Here is a 23,812-nt window from a genome sequence, read left to right on the forward strand (position 1 = left end):
ACTCTAGCAGCACGTACTTTTGCTTCATCGCCATTTTCCAACACCAATATTTGATTTAGATCCTTATATTTAACTTTATTTATAATTTACGTATAGTTTTATCGCATATTTTGTGAATGTGTGAAGACCGGAACTGAAATTGTTTCGAATGTAGTATAATACTATGCATATCTACCAAACGGTTGTACACAGTGATTGTATAAGTTTAATATCCTGAATATGGAGTTTAGTCACCCTGATAAGCAAAAGAAACCCCTGCTCAAGCGGGCCAGTTATCATCTATTTGGACTATCCAAGAGGATGATGAAAAGGACAATCAATAACATACAATCAATGACCAATACCGCTGAAGAAGCTCATTCTGAATATGACAACTATGGGTTTTCGATGGACGAGAATCAATTCGCGTCCGGAATCGAGATGTATGAGAAAGATTTTGAGACTAAGAAAGAGCGCCGTCTGAAAAGGTATACTCCATATGAACCATATCACTATTTCAGGTGGGAGAACGTGCCTGTATCTGAGTCATGGATGGATTTTGATTCGGACGACTTCAAATTGCTTGTAAGAAAAGGAATACCTGATAATTTGCGGTATGTTTAGTTCTGCTTGGTACCTTTAAATTAGGCCACTGATGTGGAAAAAATTATTGGGAGCTGATGAGCTTATAGCAATGAATGATGGAATCTATCAAAAGTAAGTGTTCCTTTCCATCTACAACCTTTCTCTAGGATGGTGGAAATGCCACCAGCAAAGGAGATATCAGACCAAATAAGTTTGGATATAAATCGTACATTTCCAACTCACAAGAATTATAAGGTTAATTCGTTTGGAACTGTAATGTTGCGCAATGTTTTGATAGCATTTGCAAACTACATTCCCGCGGTCAATTACTGCCAGGTTTGCTATTACAAGCTTATGTCGAATCACACAGAGTCTAAACTATTTGACAGCAACACTGTTGATATTTATGAACGAAGAGGAGGCCTTTTGGTGCCTCGTACAGATTATTAACAGCAAAATCCCAGGGAGGGGCTTGAAAATCATAGGTATATGATCCGCCCTCTATTCAAATTATTTAGGGTATTATAATAATGGAATGATAGAATTGAAACGGGATGTTTTAGTTCTAGAATTCATTATCCAAAGTAGGCTCAAAAAACTTTATAGACACCTAAAGTAAGTTGGATGTAAACATTATAAACAATATAAAGGATGAATGGAATCGATTTAATGTGGATATGCGCTGAATGGTTCTTGTGTCTGTTCACGATTTCATTACCAATGACAACAGTGGTTAGAATTTGGGACTCCCTATTCCTGGAGGGTGACAAGATTCTCTTTAGAATAGGATTCTCTCTTTTCAAACTACATGAACAAAGAATATTGGCTCTAAGTTCGGACAAGGATTTGCTCATTTACTGCAAAACCATGTCAAAAAGTGTCTTACAACACGACGAGTTTCTTAAAATCGCATTCTACAATCTTTCATCTTTCAGCAGAAAGGATATACAACAATATAGAGAACAAGCAATGAGAATGATAAATTAAAAAATTTTACAAATTATGAGCGATAGATTATTTTAACGGGAATCTTAAAATCATCGTGATATCTTTGTATCTCTCTTAAGAATGCATACCTAAGTTGTGATTCTGACATGCTAATCCAGTCATTGAATGGAAGTCTGATCTTTTCTGAATACTCTGAAATTTCTTTTCCCTTTGTTATGTTACTAAAATATGGATGCTGAAGGGCTTCCTTCACTGTAATCCTCTTGCTCGGATTAAACGTCAACATTTTAGAGAGCAAATCTATTGCTTCGCCAGATGTACCATGAAACCTCTCGTACAAATTCACCGAGGGTCTCTCACCAAAAAGTCGAACATATCTTCTAACATCTGGTTTCTCTATTGAATCAACATCCTCCTCAGAAGGTGTCCCAATTACGTTAAAGATAATGTTCAACTGATCTGTATTCCTGGAGTTCTTGTTCCCAGAATTTTTATTATCAGGAGACAATGGAAAGCATGATGTCCCCGGAAATAGTGGAGATCTGTCCGATGGTTCGCTAATATTCTGTTTCATCATATTTAATAATTCTGCAAATATACAACCTATAGACCAAACATCAATCGCAAATGTATAATTCTCCTGTAGCAAAATAAGTTCAGGAGCCCTGTACCATCTAGTTACCACATGACCTGTCAGTTGTCTTGTCATTTGTGCATTCAATCTCATTCTATGAATCTGTGGCATCTCTTCGTTATAAAATTGCCTAAATGTATCCGGAACGGATTGAGATGTGTAACAAGTGTTCTCTGATATTGTTCTAGTAGTATTACTAATAATACTGTTGCTACTATACAATGATCTGCCTGTGTTTGAAAGGTCCTCTGGATAACCATCGGATAGTGTGGTGGTCCTTGCAAGGCCAAAATCACAAATCTTTATACTACAATCCCTATTAACCAAACAATTCGCTGGCTTTAAATCTCTGTGATATATACCAACAGAATGAAGATAATGTACACCTGATAACAAGTTGTAAATCAACATGCGAATGTGATTCTCATTCAAGAATGCGGGTGACCTAACTAGTTGTTTTATATCCGATGCTGCGATTTCTAAAACGACGTATAATACATCAAATGTTTCCAAATTCCTTGGTACCAAGATGTCCAATATCCTAACTACATTTGGATGATCCAAGCGATTCAAAATTGCAATTTCGCGTAAGATTCTTTTGCAATCAATTAAATCATCAAACACCTTGTGAATCCGTTTTATAGCTACGAACTTATTTTCTTGTAGATCATAAGCTCTACAAACATGTCCATACGAGCCTGATCCAACCATGTCAATAAACTTATAGCGATCTGTTAGCTCCCACTTAATACCATTGTGTACATGCACTTTTATATTACTATTCTTCTCTAGGGTGTGGACGCTGGAGTATCTATTTGGTTTGTACCTTTCGTTTTGTATGCTATCCTTTCTAGATGTAGCTGCATATTCCGTCATTAAACTAGATGATATGTCTGCACTACCAATTGAGGTTTCCCTTCTGGACGACAATACTCTCCTATAGAAGGTTGGTGGTACATCTGTATCCACAGAACTAACTCTGTTTCGCACAGATGCCTGTTTATTCACATGCTTTATTACAGCCGTGTTATCCTCCATATACTTTTTTGAGCCAGCTACAAAAGTAGGGTGATAATTCTCATAATGGTTATCCCTAGTTCCATGTTTAGAAGTATCATAGGGACCATGTTTGTTAACCTTATCGCACCGTAGGTTATTAGTCATTGTCTATAGTGTTGCCCGTAAATATCATTTCAGACAATGGACCTTTTCAAAAGGCAGGGGTCCTATTCGAGATAAAACAAACGATTCACAGAACAAAACTGATCGTCATAGCAAACATCAGCGTAGTTTGCAGGTGTATTTGATTCAAGACACCGAATCCAAGAACCAGTCAGTCGAAACACAGGGCGGCGTTTTGGCACAAAACAGCTAATTTTCACATATAATGATACACAAGAGCAAAATACACTCTTCTTGAACAATGTAGATCAAATGCGCTCCAAATTTTAGGAGAGCAGTTCACTATGTATTCACTAGTATATATTCACATGTACCTAGTTGCAATTCCAGGGAATATTCAGTGCTATTTCTATCATATGTAACTGATAAGACGGGTGTGTACCAGGGATGGCTGAATTGGTGGTATTGTCCGAGCATGCCACACTCAGAGCATCTGCGTGTCTACTGCAAACCAGTGCTCCTGCTGTTGAGGGTGAATTCGAGTCTATAAGGGTAACTTGTGGTATTATACGTGTGTATCCGCGAATTTAGCTGTTTTGTGCTTTATTAGCATCCATTTGGGACATCTGGTGCTTTCTAGGGTATCCAGCGGCCATGAAGAGATAAAAACAGACCAGACATGTAGTTAGTAAATATTTTAACATTATCATATGACTATTATGAGCTTTTATTCACACTAGATACACGAAACAGAATAGCATTGCTGGTCATGGACTATGCGTCCGCGATCCTGTGCCTATGAGAAGCACAGGATTTGTTGTAGTTGTTTTATATCAAACTCATCATGGAATAATGAAACAAATGTAAGATTTGCGCGTATCATGAACATTGCGGCTTTGTACACTCTGTGTAACTAAACCTGCTTATAGATCAGAATTCTCCACAAAAAGGTGTCATGTCGAGTTTGAGGAATATCCATAAATTTTACTCTAAATCTCTGATTGGCCTCTCATGTTACCCAAGGATGGTGTTTGTATATCCAGGGCTGCGCCTCCTTGGAATCTTCCTCCAGTCCATTTTTAATCATGTACGTTAGTGTCATTTAATACTGTATTTTATTAGCTAAATTTTGTACTAACAAGGCCGTCCTACAATGGATTCCATCAGTATTCCAAATGACGCGGACTCAGACGGGAATACCGAGTTTGCCTCGGAATACTACAAGGATTTCCCAAAACTGTCAGCTGGCTATATTGTATCCGAAAAACCGACGTTTCTGAACTTTGATTCTGTTCTCTGTGTTATAAATAATCAAAAATGCAGCTTATACGATTCCAAAAGTGGATCTAAGCTCTCTAGCACGAATTTGAATGATGAAATGGTATTATATCCTCCAATATACATATATATGACATGCTATAGGTTGTTGGCGCCAAGTCGTTTACCTTTGACGGAAGATACGAAATACTCATCTCTGGATCCTCCAATGGAGTGATATCCTGCTACAACGTGAACAAAGGTGGAAACTCACTGGATCTGCTAATAAGGGCTAAAATATCTTGTAAGCGTCTCTTGTCAGTCGATGTGAGTCCAGACTCCGGCGCCATACTGCTCATATACTTGACTAACAAGGAATCCATTACAACTGAAATATCGGTCATGACTTTTGATTTTCTTGGCATTATAAAAAGTACTGAGATAGACGTCAACCAAGCCATAGATTTGGATCCCTCTAGCTCTGATTGCAAGCATGTAAAGTCATTCAAAAGAGTATGTTCGTTGCTCTCTAAAGTTGATGTGTATGCCACCAACAGAAGGTTGAATCTTGTTGGAATAGGGATTGGAAAGTCTGTGTTGATTTTAAATATCGCAACTTATAGAATCACATACTTCGAACTAATCGGAAGTGTATGCTGTATGGCATTCGACTCAAGAAATTTTATGGCTCTAGGTGATTCTACCGGGCGTATTATTATATATGATTTGGATCATTCGGATGATGGCAATGAAAACCTTGTAATGGTTTGTGATATGCCCCAATCATATTTTGACTTGAACCCTATCCATCTCAGACAAAAGGCTAATTTCCTGACTACGAATAGGAAGTTGTATAGTAAAGATGAGGATTTTGGCTATCTTAAAAATTTTGCTCGATTGCCCATCTCTGCAAGATCACTCCATTGGCACGCTCATGGCGTTAATTGCATGTCTTTCAATAGGGATGGTTCAATTTTGCTTTCCGGAGGTGAGGAAGGTGTTTTGGTGATTTGGCATTTGAATAGCAATTCCAAAAAATTTGTAACTAGACTAGGATCAGCAATATTTCATCTTGGAATATCAAACTCTGAAGACCTTTATTTTGCTGCCTGTGAGGCCAACGAAATATTTTTTATTGATCCATCTGCACTCTCTATAAAAAGTCGCATTTCTGGTCTGTCTATTCCCATGAGTATTGGAATTAAGTCGACTAAGGAATACACCCAACTGCCATTGGAATCTCCTGCTGAGGCTTTAGAAGAAAACACAGATATAACATATTCAAACGTGAATGTAGAATCTCATGTTCCAATTTTTAAATATTGGCCACATGTATACAATGATCTTGTAAATGCATCGAAAAAGGATGCAGAATCGACAATGATTGGAGGAAATGTAGTTGTCTCCTCCAGGCCGAACAAGTTGCAAATCTTCAACTATGTTAAAGATTGTGAAATAGGGTCACTTGATCTAAAAACTGTGAATATAATAAGTAGGCAAGACGACGAATTCGGTGAAGACTGGAATTTAGATGAAATGTGTGTATCAAGTGATGGTCTGGTAGTTTTAACAATACAGTCCAGAAAGGTTTTGCATACTACTGACACAATTGATGAACCTTCAATGCTATACCCACAGTTTGAACACGAAACTCTGAGTAACAATAAAAAGAGTACCCTCAAATTTTGGGTAAGAATGCATGACAAGGAGGGATTAGGATTTGTGGCTCACACGAAGATATCCAACCCACATACACACAAAGTTACATATGTTGCACAAATTTCCAACACATATGCATTTTTGACTGCTTCGATGGATTCTGAGTTTAAAATATGGAATGTAGTAAAAAAGGCTGTTTTTCCAAACAACTTGGGTTTTGTAACATATAGTGATTCTGATTTAAAAGAATTAAAGGGTAAATCATTCAAAAATGAAACTGTAGATGATTACATATGGATTTGTGTTTCTGTTGGATCATATAGAAACATGCCTTGTATTACTGCATCGATTAATGAATCTGGAAATCTCATTTGTGTTGTTCACGATTTAGCTGTTTCTGTTTGGGAAATTAATAAAAAGAGACAATTTGAATTTGTTAAGGCTGTAATGGTTAATCAACCGAAGTATGCTCTTGAAAAAAATGATATAATTACACACAAGAGCGATGTATCATTCATCAAATTTATCTCTCCCTATGAAAGCAGATTTGTGATCATATCAGGCTCCAAAAGGTTGTGTATTTGGGATATTACCAATGACAAATCACTATGGGAATATCCTATTACAGAGGATCAAGAAATTGACAAGGTTATTTATGAAAGGCTCCTTCCAAACATACTTGTAGTTACTACCTCGCACATTGATAATGGAAAGTATGTTGGAACTCTGGAAATGTATTTGTTTGATATTTCTAATGAGAATGTAGTAATGAAGGAAATTTTCAGCCAAAAGAGGTCAATCTCCAGAATGGTATTGAACATGTGTTTATCACCATCTGCCATAGATCCTTCTGTGTTTAATACGAAAAATAACGATCTGCAGTTACCTGTATTCCCATTTAATTTTGTATACACCACGTTGGTACTCTTGACGTCAAACTTCCAAATAGAAACAATCGCAATAATGTCAGAATTATACAAAAATGAACCCCCAAAAATTTTCACCATCGATTCTGTTGAGAGAAGTATGGACAAAACGACAGTCGGAAATGGTATATCAGAGGGTGACGATTTGGATATATTCGAACAGATTCTAAATCTACAAAAGGAACAACTGGTATGTTCATCATGTTCATTTTCATTATTTTCTAGAAGCATTACAAAAAGAGAAAGGAACGTATCAACCTTACAGAGCAATTTTGTAAAGCTAACGAGTGGAATTATCGCGCGAAAAACCCTATTCCAGAAAATTTAGTAAATTCAGTTGTAGACGTGGGATGTCCTTCCCACTCTTTACCCGCACCAAATGTAGTATTTAATAGGCTAGCAAATATACTGGGAACAATGCACCCGGATTACTAGCGTATCGCATTTAATTCTTCTATTTAAATTCACTTTGCTCCAATTCCTCCTTTAGCCCTTGCTTTATAATTTTATAAGCTGAATCAAGCTCTTGATACAAACTCTTGAGTTCTTGCGATGCATTTTGGCATTCCTCATCGAGGATTGCAATCTTTATCTTTAGCTCGTCCTAGGCAATAAGGTGGGAGCAGAGGCGACATACCTTGGATAATGAAGAATCCGGTAGTGAGTCCACACACATTTGAAGTTGACTGTTCAGAGTGACCAATCTGTCAACCTTTTCCGATATCGCAAATGGCGCACTTGTGCTGTCGACATCTTTGTTTTCATTGAGATTCGTAGGAGCTTCTGTACCCTCAGGAGGTATGACTCCTATGTTCGATAACCCTTCATTCAGTTCAGCACCAGCTTCGGGGGACAGTGAAGACACAATCTCCTAAACCAAGAATGTGAGCATGTAGATAAAAATATGCAATGTGTAAGTACAAACCGCGTATGTGAAGAGAGTATTCTGAAGAAGGTACTGAATTTTGGTGATACATTCCTTGGCTACTGGAGAAATAAATGTAGACATAATTTACAAGAGAAGGTACTTTATGAAGTCCCATTTAAAGGTTTTTAACCCACACAAAATGTCCAACATCCTCAGAGTCTAAGCCAGTCCTTGTATATGTATATAAAATGATGGAATTAGTTGCTAAAATGCAAGTTTATGATTATGGAATCATCTTATAACACTTTCCATATGAATAACATAATATGGACGCATCAGCTTATGCAGCGCTTCCTAGAGTCGTTCTAGACAACGGCTCTGGCTTCATAAAGATTGGACACGCTTCCACCAAGAAGCCACCATACGTAATTCCTAATTGTGTAGGACAAATCAAAAAGAAATTCGGTTCACAGTACTACAATGACACGCTTTCATCAACATCCACAGAACAGACTAGTAACTTGAATACTCACACAAATGACTCTCAATATGTATCAGAGGGGTGTTATACACTCATGGAATACTTTTGTATGCGACCGCATACCAGCAGTTTGTTATATGATTCTAATCGTCAAAGAGCTATATGGGACAAATTGATAGGAAGAGTGAATCCTTCCAACACTGGGAATGTTCTCAGTTATAGCAACGTCTTGGGTATCGCTCCTGAAAGCACAGCAATTTGCGTAACGGAACCTAATCTCTGCCCAGTTCAAGCTAGACAAGCTGCGGCTGAAATCATTTTTGAAGATTTTGGATTCCCATTAGCGGCTTTTATTCCATCACAAACAGCCAACGCGCACTATTATGATTCTGCTATAACTAGGCAGTTTACTAGCAAATCTGCACAAAATGAACTGGTGTTAAAATCGTACCCTGACCCTATTCCAAAGTACCAAACCTCAACTGACACATCATGTTGTTTAGTAATAGATTGTGGATTTGGTACTACACATTCTGTGCCATTTGTAAATTGTAAACCCATACAAAATGCGGCTCTTCGTACTTCATTAGCTGGATCGTCTCTAAACGCGTATCTGAAGAATACTACTGCTCTAAGATTCGTCAACTTAGAATTCAATGAACTAGTAGTGCAGCACGTTTGTTTAATTTCGTAGTATACATGTTTTGTAGATGAAGGAGGAATCATGCTATATTTCAAGAAATTTCGATCTGGAATTGAGGGCAGCCAAAAATTTGCAAAGAATACCGGGAAACAATCTATTGCGACACAGATATTTTCTTCCAAACTATAATACTCGATCGGTTTGTTCATTTATATATTTACAATACAAACAGAAAACCGTAATGACGAGACACTTTACAACTTATCGCGAAGCACCTGCACCTTTACTTGGTGAAAATAATGAGAATGAGGTTAAAAAACTAGCCGATGGTGATGTAGACAGTCTTGAAAAACTTGAGGCGCTTATTCCCAGTAGCAATGAACCAAATTTCGAAACATCGCAAGATTCTCTATTGGAACATGAATCGATTTTAAATCCAGACATTATGGAAAATAATAATCAACATATTGATCTCTTTGCAGAAAGATTCTCCATTCCTGAAATTCTATTCAGTCCACAGGATATTAATATAAGGGATTGCGGAATAGTAGAACTTGCCTATCGCACAATAGCCCTTTCTCCTCCGCAGATACAACCACTTCTGGCCAGTAATATTTTTCTTTGTGGCGGCTCCACAAAGTTCCCAGGATTCACAGAAAGATTCTATACTGACATTAGGAAATTGTTGCCAACGGTTTGTTTTTCATTTCTTTTGCATTCATGTTTAGGAATGGGATGTTTCTGTGTACTCATCAGAGGATCCTTCACTTTCAGCATTTTACGGTGCCAAGATATGGACAAATGATGATTCTCTCTTTTTATCAAACGCCATTACCAGAAGCATCTACTTTGAAAACGGAGGAAGTATAATAAACACCAACGACATGATGAAGGCCAAAGCCGCAGAATAAAATTGCGCAAACTATATTTTATCTGCTATATTTTGCTAGGTTTCCTAAGAATTCTTGTCGAGTGATCAGCCACTTGCGCAAGGGTCCTCTGTAGTGTGTATATGTTGACTTTAGTTTATATAATGATGGTAGGTGATTTATAACCATAGATTTATATTTCATGATACCTTGTATCATGAGATATAGTCCTATTCCTCTCCTACTTTCCTTTAGTATATTCTCACGAACCTTCTTTTGTTGTTTAGGCTCAGAATTCGGATTGAGCTTGATAAATGCCAAATCTGTAGATGCTTTGTTAGACTATAGGTCTTATTCATGGTATTTTACTCACTTTCTCCGTATAAAACTCTTGTAGGATCGATAATCCTAGATTTTGCAACAATCGCTGGGATTCCGACGCAAAACGTGCTCTTTTTTCATCATCTTACATATCTTCAGGGTCTTCATTGACTCTAAATGATGGTATGAGGTTATATGCAGGTTCTTTCAAGAATAAGTTTCGATCTAATAGGAAACCTAAACCTGCACCTCCACAAGTTAAGCCACAAACCACAATTACCGAAGAAGACAAAAAGCTGATTGAACAAAAATATAAAGAGAATATTGCAATTACGGATACGGCATCATATTTGGAAAAGATTAACATGGAAATCCTCAACGATGTAACCTTTTCATAACATGCATTAATATCATTTTTAGGAATTTGAGCCATTTCTTTGTCTTTTTGACTCTGAAGAAATTAAAAAGGAAGACTTAGTAGGATTTGATCCACCATATGGACTGGTTCCTCGTGATAAATACGAGCTATGGAAGCTCTGCGGGCATGTTTGTGATCCTCAGCATCCCATGAGTTCGCAATCTCTCACAACGCGCATATTTACACAAAGACTTTTCGGAGAGTAAGTGACCCAGTAAAGAAATAAATGTCTATAGTAAAGATAAAGTGACTCGTGATGAATTTAATCATACAATCGAGTATAAGATGAGATTTTATACTCCTGGTTATGGCGACATCTTCTACATGGACAAAATTCGTTGCTGGAGAGGATGGCTTCTTGTTAGAGACTGTCAAGAGGGACCAGAAGACATTCCAAACTATACTTCTATATATCCGGTTGCAAGACAACCAAATGAAGTGACACTGAGTAAAGTAATACGTTCTCTCAACTCAGAAGTGAACAGACAAGGTGTCCATCCGGCGCTTTTGGATATGTTTTGGAACTTTTTCACATCTGACAAGGAAATTCTAACAAGACATACGGTAACCTACAAACTTAACTGGGTTATTGACCGCCTAAAAAATCTGTTAGACATGGAGGGAATCCACCCAGATGCGTTTTACAAAATCTTTTTCGAGCCCGCTAAGAAAGCTCTATTGAATTTCGACAAGGAAGCCTTTGCACGGGAACAGGAAAGGAGGCTTGATTTTATTAAGTTACATGACAAACTCATATCTGAAAATGCTGCACTGAGGAAGAGGAACAGGATACTAAAGGCGGTCTACAACAGTGAAATGCGAAATCTGTACAAGATTCCAATTCCAAAATGCTACGTCAGATACGAAAGAAGACGCCTAGCAGGCTACTACAATCTTCTTGCAGAAATGCATGCAAGACAACAGAGGAGAAGAGAGTTACCAAAGGAACTTAGGAAGATAAACGTCGGATCCCAGACCAAGAAGGAGAAGAAACCTAGAGAAAAGAAGGCGTCCAGAAGAAACAAGCGATTGGGAAGGGGATGAATCTCTCGTGTTGACCAGCGCTCCGACATACTACGTCATTACACCGCTTAATCGTACTAAAATTTTTACTATATAAATACTATAACACAGTATTGAAAACGACCCGAAATTACAACATGGTTCCACGTAGCTAAAAGTACAAGAAGTCCACACGAGGCCTTCCCCCATTTTGGAGTCCATCTAATGGCCAAAGGTATACCGATACTACGCAATATTTCATTTTAAGACATATCGTTGTGGTCTAGACATTCCATTTATAGTATATAGCACTGGCGTAGTGAGGATATGGATATGTCTATTCTCCGGTCTTAAAAGGGGAGTTTATTGTCACTTGTGGCATGGAATATTTTTATAATCTCAGAGTTATCTCTAAAATGACAACTACCTATGGCAAATTTACTCGCCCCTGACATTCCCGGGAAACATCGATGCCTTCCCTGTTGACAGTAACATATTATCGTAATAAACGCAGTTTCTTTGTCTGGAAGCTTCAACCTCAAATTATTTGTAGGAAATACAAATGGAATTGGATAGTTCCAGGAATGATGAGTATTCTCAAGAAAATCTGTCACTAGACAAACGGTGGTCCACGATAGCGAAGATGGATCCAAATAGTACCTCCTCTGATGGAGGACACAAGGCAAAATCAATTACGAATTATAATGCCGTTGCTCGCCATTACACAGGGCTAAACAGATATATCATCATTCTTCTCTACTGCATTCCAATATCAGTTGCGTCGAGTATTTATTTTAATTGGTCCTCTGTATCACGTTTGTTGATCAGGGCTGGAATTTACGAATGGCACTGCTCAAGTGCCGATATAGCTGAAAAATCAGCACACAAAATAAAATGTGAAGTTCAAAGGTTAAAAATATCGCACTTGTTGGTGTTGACAAGAAGTTGCGATATGGCTGTATCTGTCTTAACAGGGTCCCTAGTGGATAAATTTAGTCAAAGGTATGTTATGTTAGCTGGGAATATCTTCTTGATTCTGGGTTGGCTTGCGCTGGCTTTCAACGGTCAAGATGATCGCTTGGTCTTATTTGCGTTCTGCTGCATTGGTTTATGTGCGTCATGTGTATTCATGTCTGCACTCAACGTTATTAGCCTTTTTTCTGATAGCAGTGGGTTGGCTATTTGCTTCGTTGTTAGTGTGGCAGATGATATTTCTACCAACATTCCTCTCATATTGAATGGCATGTTTACCCTGTTTGGGCCAGACGGATTCGAGAGAGTCTGCATATTCTACATCTTTTTTTCTGTGGTACCAACCATGATTATTGGATTGACAGCCATGCCCGTCAAGTCATGGACGACATGCATCAAAGAATATGAACGTACAATCAAACCTGCGCTTGAGATGAATGATTCTACTCTTTCTATTTCTGAAGAAACTAACAATGCACCAGAAGATATGAAAGAGTACACAGCAGAAAGTCCTAAGCGTAAGAATCTCAAGGCTAGCATACAAGACTTATCGCAATCTGCAATTCTTTATTTGGCTACACCACGTTTTGTAATTATACTCATTTGCTTTATCATTACAAACTTTTCAAACATATTTATGTCCAACCTCTTTTTGAAGTATTATGACGATGATGAAGATGTTGAATTTATGTCAGAGATTTTGTTGTCTGCACAATTTATACCAGGACTTATACTAGGGCATTTATTTGATCGATTTTCAGCATCGAAAGTGAATTACAGTCTCAATGTCCTCTCTATTCTGGCATTTGTGCTACTGTATGTGCACAACACGACAACCGGATACATGTTCTGCTTTCTCCAAGCGATACTCATCTGTGTGGACTTTTCCACACTCATGGTGTACATTAATCTCTTATTCCCTGCGGAACACATGACCACAATAACAGGATTCACGCTGTTTTTTGATGGATTTGTCTCTCTTATGCTATCATATGCTGACGATGCTATGCTTGAAGCAACTACTGATATACCCATCTTTATAAGTTTTGGTCTTTTATTGGTCAGGCTACTCCTGTTTATCTACCTCCATCACATGATAAATGAGGAGGAGCTTACTGGTCGTTGCGTTTCCGACCAAGGCAACTGTGAGGTGGCTCTAGCTTGATCTAAGAATCAAACAACTTTTAAAGTAAAATGCTAATTAGTATACATGTTATTCACCAGTCTAGCATACAGGGCATGGGCGCGTGTTTCCCAAGCCCAAATATTCGGCTATGATTATCAAAATTTTAATGTGCGAGAAAATGGCATACAAAGCATATCCTCCTCAAGTCGACGGATGCACAAGCCGAGGTGGCATCAGGCTGGGGCTTTGGTGTAATGCCCAGAAAGCAGCGACATCACTACTATTTTCGCTATTATTTTTTAGTATCTTGTAACATTTTAATACCAAAGATTTAAACAATAAATCTGCTCGTAAGTCGTAACTCTGTCCTTGTCTTCATATGGCTGATTCCACCACCAGACTCGCCCCTTGATTGGCCAAGTGTCATCACTACCCTTTTATATGAATACCGACACCTTTTTATCTATACTGACACTTTCCCTCAGTTCTAGGGTCTAGTTGGGCGTCTGCAGTGCTCTGGACTCTCCATTTCACAAAACCCACTCTAAATGACATTTACAGATAAAATGGCTGGCGATAATGTGATGAGAGATATTCGCATCAACAAACTGGTACTAAATATCGGTGTTGGCGAGGTAAGTCATGCTTAATTTCCATGCTAACGTCCCTGTAGTCAGGCGATAGGCTGACCCGTGCCGGAAAGGTTTTGGAGCAGCTAACAGAGCAAAAACCGGTCTTTTCGAAATGTAGATTTACCATCCGTTCCTTGGGAGTTCGTAGAAATGAAAAAATCGCTTGTCACGTTACCGTACGCGGCAAGAAGGCACTCGACATCTTGGAAAGGGGTCTCAAGGTCAAGGAGTACGAACTCAAGAAGAAGAACTTTTCTGACACTGGAAACTTTGGATTCGGTATCCAGGAACATATCGATCTTGGCCTCAAATACGACCCATCCACTGGTATCTACGGAATGGACTTTTACGTCCAGCTGGTCAGGCCAGGCTATGGCGTCACCAAGAGAAGGAGATGCAAGTCCAGAATTGGCAAGCAGCACAAGGTCACCAAGGAAGAAGCCATGAAATGGTTCCAGGACACCTTTGATGGTCTCATCTTCAACTAGTGTGTGTTCTAGTACATTGCGTTATCTATAACCCTGCCGGGGATACCCCAGTAGACCCTGTGTGTCCATGTTTGCGCGTAATTAGCCCATCACCAGGTTTGATGGTTCTTGTCGTAAAGGAGAGAAAGCCGGGAGACCGTCCACCAAGGAGCCTCGAGAAACCTCTACGCGACCCCCTAAGGATGTCTTTGCTACCGAGGCACTACAATTTTGGTCACTGGAATTTTATCTTTTCTAATCCATTTTTTTATAAATTCATGTATTGGTAAGTTTTTATTAATGTTTATTAGAAAATAGCTGGCAAAAAAACGGATATGGACGCGGGGGACCGCTCATACCAGGCAACCTTGTTTTATTCGGTCATAGATTTGTTGTTCTTTGTTCCCACGTCTCATATCCATTTTTTTCTTTGCCATGAATCATTTCCCGGGATGGGGGCCCGAAATACACAGATACATGGGCTATACCGGCCCCCTACATTCTTCACGCCGTTGTTACACTCATTTTACAGATTTAAGACAATGTCAATCTCTATCACTACATCGGAACAGTTTCAGCACATTCTTCGTATCCTCAACACCAACGTTGATGGTAGAGAAAAGGTCATCATCGCCTTGACCGCCATCAGAGGTGTTGGTCGTCGTATGGCCACCGTAGTTTGCAAGGAGGCCGGAATCGATGTCACCAAGAGGGCAGGTGAATTGACCCAAGATGAAATCAACAAGGTAGTCACCATTATCGGCTCTCCAGCCCAATTCAAAATCCCATCGTGGTTCCTCAATAGACAAAAGGATGTCAAGGAGGGCAAGCATATGCATCATGCTGCAAACGCTTTGGACTCATGCTTGCGTGAGGATCTCGAAAGGCTCAAGAAGATGCGTTTGCACAGAGGTTTGAGGCACTACTGGGGCCTTAGGACCCGTGGCCAACATACTAAGACCACCGGCAGACACGGAAGAACTGTTGGTGTCGCAAAGAAGAAGTAGTCGCACCTAAACAAGGCGTTCGCCTTTATAATTTGTCATCTACTCCATATTCCCACTTTATGTTCCCAGATTGTCACCACGGACATATCACACACTTGTAATGTAGATTTTTTGCAACTCACAGATGCAATATGTTTTAATCATATCGAAAATCATCGCATTTGTATCGCAATTCCATCTGCCAACTACACACTGTACCGAAAAGGGAAACACGGAAGATTCTACCGGTAATATCAGCGTCACTGGCTACATAAATATCAAAAATGAAACATATAGAGCCACCTGCAACTGTCCATCCCATATCGAAACCCTGGAGAATATGGTCTACAGGAACAAAGGGCTATGGTAAGTTGTCCATGTCACTAATATCATCGCCTAGTCAACCGTCGAAGCTCAAAGTCAGAAGCCACAATGTGATTCCAAGCGATAAATATAGTGTCATCTATAACATATTCAAACGTATCCCTCTGGATGATTTCGTAGAGATAAAGGACACACATATATCCTCTATGGATGGAAGAATTACGAAAAAATCACTCTTTTCTCCAGGTACACTTTACCAAGTCATAAATGTACATTGTAGGCGGTGATTTGGGTTTATTCATACAAACGCTGTTTATAATGTTCAATGGACAAGCTTCATCAGAAGACATGGTAACAAATCTAATGCGCCAATACGTGCAAAGTATGCCTCCAAAGTCCAAATTCTCCCATGCCACTGATGAAGATGCAATCAGTGATATATGCAAGGCTCTGCAATGGGTTAGTTTGCACTTTGGAAAATGTAAAAATACAGGATTCAATCGATCTAACAAACATCAATAGCTCTTACCAACTCCAAGTAAAGGAGCTTATAACAAAATACGTTCGTCAACCAATTTTAAATTCTAATGTTGCAGTATGGAGATCGGTACCTGCAATTTCTATCACAAGTGTATCGCGATAACCCAGAAAAAAATAGTACGTTTAAAGCGCTCGGACATGGTGCTATAGGACTAATTATACACTCAGTAAACGCATTTTACAATATTTTATGGGACAAAAATGACCAAACCTGGGAAAAGATGAAGTTGGACATTTTGCATGGAGAGTTCAAACCAGAATTCATTGTTGAGATATCAGTTAGCAGGGGGTGTGAATTGGCAGAAAAATCACCGATCATCACTCCCAAAGTAGACAACAAACAAATTTTGGTATATACCGAATACGCAGCCAACATAAAAAGAAAAAATATCGCAACATTCATATACAAGTCTCCCGATTTAAAAACGCGCTCGCATACATTTGATGAAATACTCCTTCAGTTGGATAGATATGGTAAGTACATTGTAAAAAATATATACTCTTTTCAGCTCATTTATCAATGGAAGATTTTAGTATGCGAAATATCTACATAAACACTCTTATTCAGTACAACATTTTTCAAGGAACATGCCATTCTATAATCTAACATACGTGTAATTAACCGAATGGAACGTTGCCGTCTCTCAAAATATCTTCGACAAATTTATCCAGTTTGCCTCTGTATCCTTCTATCCAAGGAACTGTTGCAACATTTAATCCCAAAAGAGATAATAGCCTAAATAAAATATAAAAATGTATTATAACAAACCTATACTTGGTAGCTGTCTTTCTATTCCTTATAAGTTCATAGTCTTCGTCTGAGTGATTGTTAAAACTGTGACGAACAATGTAGTGATGTGGTCCATCCACTTCTATGAGCAAGTCAGGCTTGAACTCAATTTTGTCCTTAGATACAGCAAAATCTACAATTATAGATCTGTAAACGGTAAATTCGCTCCTATATAACACTCCAAGCTTATCTAAGACCCGTCTAACTCTATCCTGGGATACCGATATTCGATTTATATCTTGTGACATCTCATTATCATGCTCAACTGCATCCAACACTCGTGAAGGAAACAGAGATGTAAGTTTCACGTCCAATGATTTCCCACGGAAAACATCAAGCTCGAGCATAGTACATATTTGACTAATTTTTCTAATGTCTTGTACTTTACAATGCAATAGAAACCTGTCCCAATTTATGTTAGATATACACCAAAGCAAATCCTTTGTGAATTTTTCATCGCATTCAGATACATCGGAGATAATAATAGACCAGATTATTCTAACCAATTGAACTTCTATATCTTGAAAAAACCTATGGTGTTTATTGCAATCACCTATTCTAAGAAGTATATCTTTAGTATAGTCTAATGTTAAAACCATTAGTTGCCTATCCAATGGAAAAAAATGTATGAGAGGAAATATACATAGTGTCAGATGATCAGTAGGTAAAGTATGGATAGTATTCATCACTTGCGATGATATTAATTCAAATATCTCTATGTTTATAAACCGACCCATATACATGCTCCAGAGAATTTGCGAAAAAACTGAAGAATGCCAATTTTCCTTCGTACGCATAATATCCATCATTTTTCTTGAGACAATTTGATAATCGTGGTATGTGAACGCGCTTACAGTTGAAGAAATACTGAACATAAACTTAGAAAGGGTTGTCAAATCTTTAAAATCATTGATCTTTGTCATACCTATAACCTTAGCATATTCTATAGCGGTCCTAAAAGCTATATGCTTATTGCCATGTCGAGAGTCTAGCATATTTAGCGAGTTATTAGCAGCAAGTCTTAACGCATCTATGTCTTTTTCTTCAGATTTTTTTGTCCTAAGAAAAACCCACATAGCTGAGTTGCTGGTCAATTTAAAATCATTAAAATAATTGGAAAACCCACATATAACTTTTACAATTCTGTCTGGTGTCGCTTCAGGCATTTTTTTAAGCACCATCTCTATAAGGGGTTTAACCGCCCTTTGACTCAAACGCAACTCAAGTGACCCAGAGCATAAGTCAAATAAAATATCGTCATTCAAGTTTATAATGGACCAAGATGTTCCTTCAACTCTAAGTTGGTAAATTAGCTCATAAATAAACTTACACCCTAGATGCATATGGTAGACTCTTGTACTTGTGGATTTTGTTACATGCCAAAAAAGTAATAACCCTGGAAAATGCTTCCAAGTTATTGGGATTTTCTAATAATTGTCTATTCTCGCCGAGTCTTTCACAAGCATATTGCTCACTCTCTAAGATATATGAAAAGAAAACATCGATAGTTTGAAGAAGTTTCCGGTTATTTATGGCTGCCGGAAGTGAAGTGCACAAATACCCGATTTCTGTCAATGTCCCGTTCACTACCCAAGAGTTTTCCCCTCCTAAAAAAAATTAAACACGAATATTTAGATCAAACCATCTTCTTTTTGTCCAAAAACTGATCCTTCAGTTAAAGTATCTGCAGGAAACCTCATTTTAGATCTTATATTAATAAGCTTTTGCTCAAGTGTTTTTGAAACATGGTTTGAAAAGGATAATTCACCTGCTGCCTTAATCAACATTACAAAGCTTTCAAGAGTCATGTCTGGAATTTTCCCCGAAAAAATCTCCTCGACACGCTTCAAAAATTTAGCCAAGAGCATCTTGTTTCCAACGTCTCTATAGACAAATGGGAACAGATTAATGATATCCACGTCACTTAGACTATCCACTTGAGTGCTAATAGTTTTTATCAGTGCTTTCCCTGGAGTTTGGGTATAAATTATAGTATAAACTCACTTGGTTCAGAAAATATCCCTCTAATTTCCCTATATAAAAATGTAGAATTTAACAGTCTAGGAGGAAGCTCAACATAAGTCATAAGAAGCTGCTTTATATCAGTAGCTTCTAGTTTAATGGCTCTTTTTTTTATGTCTCCTATAACAAAATTCATCAAAATCGCTATTCTTTCCAGTAAGACGATGTGGGCAACCGGTAGGGAGTCTCTTTGAATTTCTCCATGAATATCGCATGTTACAATAGTGGTACCAGAAAATATCATTATATTTGATAAATTAAAATGATTCTCATACAAATCCGTATTGGCTAAAATCATTTTATATAACTTTAAGGTGGAGCAAAAAAATCCAAACACGTCTCCGGAGGCATGAGTTGTAAGCATTCCTAAAATAGAATCTGAAATAAACATATGTACACACCTTTATTATAATCAGCATGTAGCGATCTTACGATGTGCCACAACAAAGAGAATAAATATTGGTGCTCATAAAACAGAGCAGAATCTTGTTGCTCATTCAAAACGTTATAGTAAGCTGATTCTGCTGAAGTAATATGCTTAACAATCAAAAACTTTTGAGATATGCTCAAATCATCTATAAGTATTTGTCCATCTACAGTAAAAACTTATACGAAAGATATTAAAAATACCTCCAGCTTGTAAAAGTCCAATGTGTTGTCTCAGATTCAAAGGTTTTTTTTCGGAATTTAATGTCAAAATAATATGATCTGTGGTTTCTTTAGCGTTGTTTAACCTGGGTTTTGGAGGAATAGTTGCATAATACCCGCGAGTAGTCCATAAACGAGCGTTACAATTAGCTAAACGGCATTTTGGGCATAAAAGCCTATATTTTGAAAAGTATCTCGTAATATACAAGGAAGAAAACATCTCTATTCAAATATTGGCATACATCAGCTGTATAATGGCTAAAATACAAAAGGTCCAAGGAATAACTTCGATAAAACCGGGTAAACAGTACCCTTGAGTAACTTTAAATACATTATTCAAATAATCTAATTAATAAACATTGAACATGGAAATGTGCAGAGTAAATGACCAAAAGTTGGGACCATGAGAGCATCCAGATAGACAACAAAACTCCCAGGAGATACCAAACAAACTGAATCTGACAAGCCATATACACGCTCTAATCTTTAAATGTGTACTTGTCAAAGTAAATTATGAACACATTCATCCCATAAATGGACGAGCATTAAGTAAGCGATGGCATTCTACCGTATTGTTGTGATCCATACGTGTTTAATGGCGGTCTGTCTTGTTTAAAATCATAATTATCCCTTGAAATATCACCAGCTGAGCTATTTTCAAGATTTTTAGATTCCGATTTCCAGTGCTCTTGAGCAGCCACATTCCTAAACATTGTAGCAATATCCAATTGGTTTGGAGGAAGTGTACTGTGCTCTCCAACTCTCTTTATAGTACCGCCATCATCTGTTGATGGCTGAAGGGGGTTTCCAGGATAATATTTATTCTTGTTCAAAGCAATGTTCATCTTCAATTCGGCTGGAATCAACCCTTTTACTTCCATTTCACTGTACATTGAATCAAACTTTGACCTCAAATTTTCATATTCGTGTTTTAACATGCAGGTTATTTGGTTGTTCACGTCGAGCTTTTCCTGTAAAGCGTATATGCCCTGCATTCGAAGTGTCTGTATTTCGTCTATATCTCTATCGTATTCACTGACTGCTCCTGAATCACAAAAATCACTGATAGATGGATCCCTTGAAGCACGCCTCCTTAAGCTGGCGTGATCTGACGACGATTTGGTGTCTGGGTCGCTCTTTATCTTGTGTACCTTTGATGTAGCGGAACTTTGTCGCTTGTCGCCGTCATCTTTCTTGGAGTTTATAGGCGATGGAGATACTGATGATCTATCTCCAGGTGTGCCCTGTTTAGCATCATTATCGTTAATTAACAGGGTTTGTGACCGTTGGTTGGCTTCATTGAACAACGCAACTGATTTTAAATCAAGATCGCGCATCAAGAGGAGATTTCTCCTCACATATCCTGGTAATCCTAACAGTTCATCAGTTATATCCTCTAAATTCTCCATATCACGTGAGTTATGGACTTAATAACGATATCGGCTGGCGGTTCCACTTTTCGATGGTCTAAATGCAGTAGAAAGCAATCCAATTACCAACCAAAAATTAAAACTTGTAATTTATCTACATACGATATTGTACATTTGATTTTTCGAGTACAAACTGAGATTTGAGACCCAACAATTAATTGGCCCTAAATCAGCCATTTTACACAAAGTTTGAGTGAACTTTCGTTATTTGCATAAAGTGTATTATATCTGATATGTGAAATCATGTGGATGTGTTAATGTTCGTAGGATCTACGAAAATCCAGGCGCTCCTTGATGTTGTAATGTCACCAAACTCCTCCTCTGGTTGAGTTTAAACATAGAATCGCAGAGAACAACTAATTCTCAATATCTTTGATGATGTTTATCCAAAATGTGTGGTCTTTTTCAGCCTATAGGTCAAGTGCGACTCACAAATGTTGCAACTGTAAGATTAAAAGTCAAAGACCAACGGTTTGAGATCGCTTGCTATAGAAATAAAGTGGTGAATTGGAGATCTGGTAAGTTAAGTTCCATCCTTTATATTCCTGGTGTAGGTATAGAAACCGATATCCAAGAAGTGCTGCAATGCCCATATATATTCACAAGCATTTCCAAAGGCAAACTCGCAAAAAATGACCAACTGATTAAAGCATTCAATACTACTGATATCAAGATAATATGCAAACAAATACTAGACAAGGGAGAATTTCAAGTCAGCAAAGAAGAGAGAAACCAACTTTTGGAATCGACATTTAAAGATGTGGTCTCAATCTTGCATGAAGTTGCCATAAATCCAAACACTGGGCATCCATTAACGCACACTATTCTGGAAAATGCCCTTAAATCTAGTGGATTTAGTGTATCCCTCAATGAGCCAACAAAAAAACAAGCTCTAAAAGCTCTAACTATCCTGCAAAAACGCTATCCAAATGACATTGCACGATCCCAAATGAGATTGAGGATAACGTGTCTATCTAAACAACGCAGTACTGTAATAGAATACTTGAAATCAAATAGTGCATACATTGAACAAGACTGTGCAAGCTCTAATGGAGATGATGTAGAAAAGAAGCATGAAAATGTGGACATTGACCCAAACTCGGAAAAGACCACAAAGTCTGTCCACTTGGAGGATCAAACTATATCAATCTTATTCTTATGCTGCCCAAAACTGTTCAGGGATATAGATGGCTTTGTAAACAATACCCTGGATCCTCCCGGATCACTGCAATTAGTCTCACTCAATGTAAAGGATGCCGGAAACAAGGGGCTATCTATTCAGTCTAATTCACTTGAAGGTGATGAATTTAATCCTCCCAAAGAGGAAAAATCCCTCACAGATGACCATCTTGTGGACGACTTTGAAAGCCTAAATTTTAAATTTGTAGGAACATCTGCAGAAAAGTTGGAGAAACCAAAACTGACGTGTAAAGAAATCTTTAAATGTGCAAACTGTAGTTTGGAATTTGAAACGAATGCCCTGTATAGAAAACACTGTAAATCAGACTTTCATGTACTTAATTCTAAGAGGAAGCTCAAAGGTATGCCACCCATAACGGAAGAAGAATTCCAAGATATCAAATCTAATGTAGAAATTCTCTAATACTCCAAGATTTTTCCTTGGTGATGCTAATATTATTTTCTTACTATTTCCTCCATATTAACTTTCTTCACTATACAATAGATTAATAATTTAAAAAACACAGAAATGCATAATCCTTTAGACTATTCTTATTCAAATACAGGGGAAGACTGTGTACATTTGGCTGATAGTTTCTGTAGTATTCTCAAATCCCAAATCTCCGCAACACAGAAACTGAGATCTCTGGCCAAATTGTTATCAATAATAAATGGTGAAACTACAGATGTAAATAGTAGTGTATTTATCGAGGCAATTCAAAGATCACCTGGATTCATTAATACACTTGTTAGTTTCTAATTAATCTTCTTCCAATATAAATTTAGATTTCCACGATATGCGATTCTGGAGAACTCAACGAGCATCTACCAATGAACAAAGGAAACATCATATTAGCCCATAAATTAATAGAGTAAATGTGTTATAATAATTCATGCAACGATATACAGGATTATGTATCATATAAACTGCTCCGTTTTGGAAACAAAAAATGCAAATGCTATCTCTAATAACAGCATAAGTAT

General features: G+C 37.8%; 14 protein-coding genes across 14 annotated transcripts; 9 read left to right on the forward strand and 5 right to left on the reverse strand.

The window, feature by feature from the left end:
• Positions 1–143: 143 nt before the first annotated feature.
• On the forward strand, positions 144–2,621 carry BEWA_030840 (TBC domain containing protein). The gene is made up of 7 exons (XM_004829840.1): positions 144–467; positions 501–593; positions 628–696; positions 732–900; positions 935–1,049; positions 1,083–1,179; positions 1,215–2,621. Exons 1-7 carry the CDS (start codon positions 220–222, stop codon positions 1,549–1,551), a joined length of 1,128 nt encoding a protein of 375 aa, XP_004829897.1. The 5' UTR covers positions 144–219; the 3' UTR covers positions 1,552–2,621.
• On the reverse strand, positions 1,565–3,310 carry BEWA_030850 (mitogen-activated protein kinase 2, putative; the record flags this gene model as incomplete). Its single annotated transcript, XM_004829841.1, has 1 exon — positions 1,565–3,310. The coding sequence occupies one exon, from the start codon at positions 3,308–3,310 to the stop codon at positions 1,565–1,567; it is 1,746 nt and encodes a 581-aa protein (XP_004829898.1).
• Positions 3,311–4,421: 1,111 nt separating this feature from the next.
• BEWA_030860 (hypothetical protein) lies at positions 4,422–7,545 on the forward strand (the record flags this gene model as incomplete). The annotated part of the gene is made up of 3 exons (XM_004829842.1): positions 4,422–4,649; positions 4,691–7,300; positions 7,336–7,545. The coding sequence occupies 3 exons, from the start codon at positions 4,422–4,424 to the stop codon at positions 7,543–7,545; spliced, it is 3,048 nt and encodes a 1,015-aa protein (XP_004829899.1).
• Positions 7,546–7,564: 19 nt separating this feature from the next.
• Positions 7,565–8,119, reverse strand: BEWA_030870 (hypothetical protein; the record flags this gene model as incomplete). The annotated part of the gene is made up of 3 exons (XM_004829843.1): positions 7,565–7,714; positions 7,748–7,981; positions 8,036–8,119. 3 exons carry the CDS (start codon positions 8,117–8,119, stop codon positions 7,565–7,567), a joined length of 468 nt encoding a protein of 155 aa, XP_004829900.1.
• A 185-nt stretch (positions 8,120–8,304) lies between these two features.
• BEWA_030880 (hypothetical protein) lies at positions 8,305–10,013 on the forward strand (the record flags this gene model as incomplete). Its single annotated transcript, XM_004829844.1, has 4 exons — positions 8,305–9,135; positions 9,170–9,301; positions 9,335–9,796; positions 9,831–10,013. The coding sequence occupies 4 exons, from the start codon at positions 8,305–8,307 to the stop codon at positions 10,011–10,013; spliced, it is 1,608 nt and encodes a 535-aa protein (XP_004829901.1).
• Positions 10,014–10,477: 464 nt separating this feature from the next.
• On the forward strand, positions 10,478–11,754 carry BEWA_030890 (hypothetical protein; the record flags this gene model as incomplete). Its single annotated transcript, XM_004829845.1, has 3 exons — positions 10,478–10,675; positions 10,713–10,912; positions 10,947–11,754. 3 exons carry the CDS (start codon positions 10,478–10,480, stop codon positions 11,752–11,754), a joined length of 1,206 nt encoding a protein of 401 aa, XP_004829902.1.
• A 601-nt stretch (positions 11,755–12,355) lies between these two features.
• Positions 12,356–13,849, forward strand: BEWA_030900 (hypothetical protein; the record flags this gene model as incomplete). The annotated part of the gene is made up of 1 exon (XM_004829846.1): positions 12,356–13,849. The coding sequence occupies one exon, from the start codon at positions 12,356–12,358 to the stop codon at positions 13,847–13,849; it is 1,494 nt and encodes a 497-aa protein (XP_004829903.1).
• A 262-nt stretch (positions 13,850–14,111) lies between these two features.
• Positions 14,112–14,940, forward strand: BEWA_030910 (60S ribosomal protein L11, putative). The gene is made up of 3 exons (XM_004829847.1): positions 14,112–14,160; positions 14,372–14,445; positions 14,484–14,940. Exons 2-3 carry the CDS (start codon positions 14,377–14,379, stop codon positions 14,928–14,930), a joined length of 516 nt encoding a protein of 171 aa, XP_004829904.1. The 5' UTR covers positions 14,112–14,160; positions 14,372–14,376; the 3' UTR covers positions 14,931–14,940.
• A 210-nt stretch (positions 14,941–15,150) lies between these two features.
• BEWA_030920 (40S ribosomal protein S18, putative) lies at positions 15,151–15,961 on the forward strand. The gene is made up of 2 exons (XM_004829848.1): positions 15,151–15,195; positions 15,442–15,961. Exon 2 carries the CDS (start codon positions 15,452–15,454, stop codon positions 15,914–15,916), a length of 465 nt encoding a protein of 154 aa, XP_004829905.1. The 5' UTR covers positions 15,151–15,195; positions 15,442–15,451; the 3' UTR covers positions 15,917–15,961.
• Positions 15,962–16,029: 68 nt separating this feature from the next.
• On the forward strand, positions 16,030–17,313 carry BEWA_030930 (hypothetical protein; the record flags this gene model as incomplete). The annotated part of the gene is made up of 5 exons (XM_004829849.1): positions 16,030–16,261; positions 16,296–16,465; positions 16,500–16,678; positions 16,713–16,781; positions 16,816–17,313. The coding sequence occupies exons 1-5, from the start codon at positions 16,041–16,043 to the stop codon at positions 17,311–17,313; spliced, it is 1,137 nt and encodes a 378-aa protein (XP_004829906.1). The 5' UTR covers positions 16,030–16,040.
• Positions 17,314–17,377: 64 nt separating this feature from the next.
• Positions 17,378–18,892, reverse strand: BEWA_030940 (hypothetical protein; the record flags this gene model as incomplete). Its single annotated transcript, XM_004829850.1, has 1 exon — positions 17,378–18,892. One exon carries the CDS (start codon positions 18,890–18,892, stop codon positions 17,378–17,380), a length of 1,515 nt encoding a protein of 504 aa, XP_004829907.1.
• A 288-nt stretch (positions 18,893–19,180) lies between these two features.
• On the reverse strand, positions 19,181–19,869 carry BEWA_030950 (hypothetical protein; the record flags this gene model as incomplete). The annotated part of the gene is made up of 2 exons (XM_004829851.1): positions 19,181–19,518; positions 19,554–19,869. 2 exons carry the CDS (start codon positions 19,867–19,869, stop codon positions 19,181–19,183), a joined length of 654 nt encoding a protein of 217 aa, XP_004829908.1.
• An 895-nt stretch (positions 19,870–20,764) lies between these two features.
• Positions 20,765–21,779, reverse strand: BEWA_030960 (hypothetical protein; the record flags this gene model as incomplete). The annotated part of the gene is made up of 1 exon (XM_004829852.1): positions 20,765–21,779. The coding sequence occupies exon 1, from the start codon at positions 21,626–21,628 to the stop codon at positions 20,765–20,767; it is 864 nt and encodes a 287-aa protein (XP_004829909.1). The 5' UTR covers positions 21,629–21,779.
• A 45-nt stretch (positions 21,780–21,824) lies between these two features.
• On the forward strand, positions 21,825–23,259 carry BEWA_030970 (hypothetical protein). The gene is made up of 2 exons (XM_004829853.1): positions 21,825–22,167; positions 22,204–23,259. Exons 1-2 carry the CDS (start codon positions 22,041–22,043, stop codon positions 23,250–23,252), a joined length of 1,176 nt encoding a protein of 391 aa, XP_004829910.1. The 5' UTR covers positions 21,825–22,040; the 3' UTR covers positions 23,253–23,259.
• The last annotated feature ends 553 nt before the right edge of the window (positions 23,260–23,812 follow it).

Source organism: Theileria equi, chromosome 1, assembly GCF_000342415.1.
Source record: "Theileria equi strain WA chromosome 1, complete sequence".
In the NCBI taxonomy this organism is placed as follows: Eukaryota; Apicomplexa; class Aconoidasida; order Piroplasmida; family Theileriidae; genus Theileria; species Theileria equi.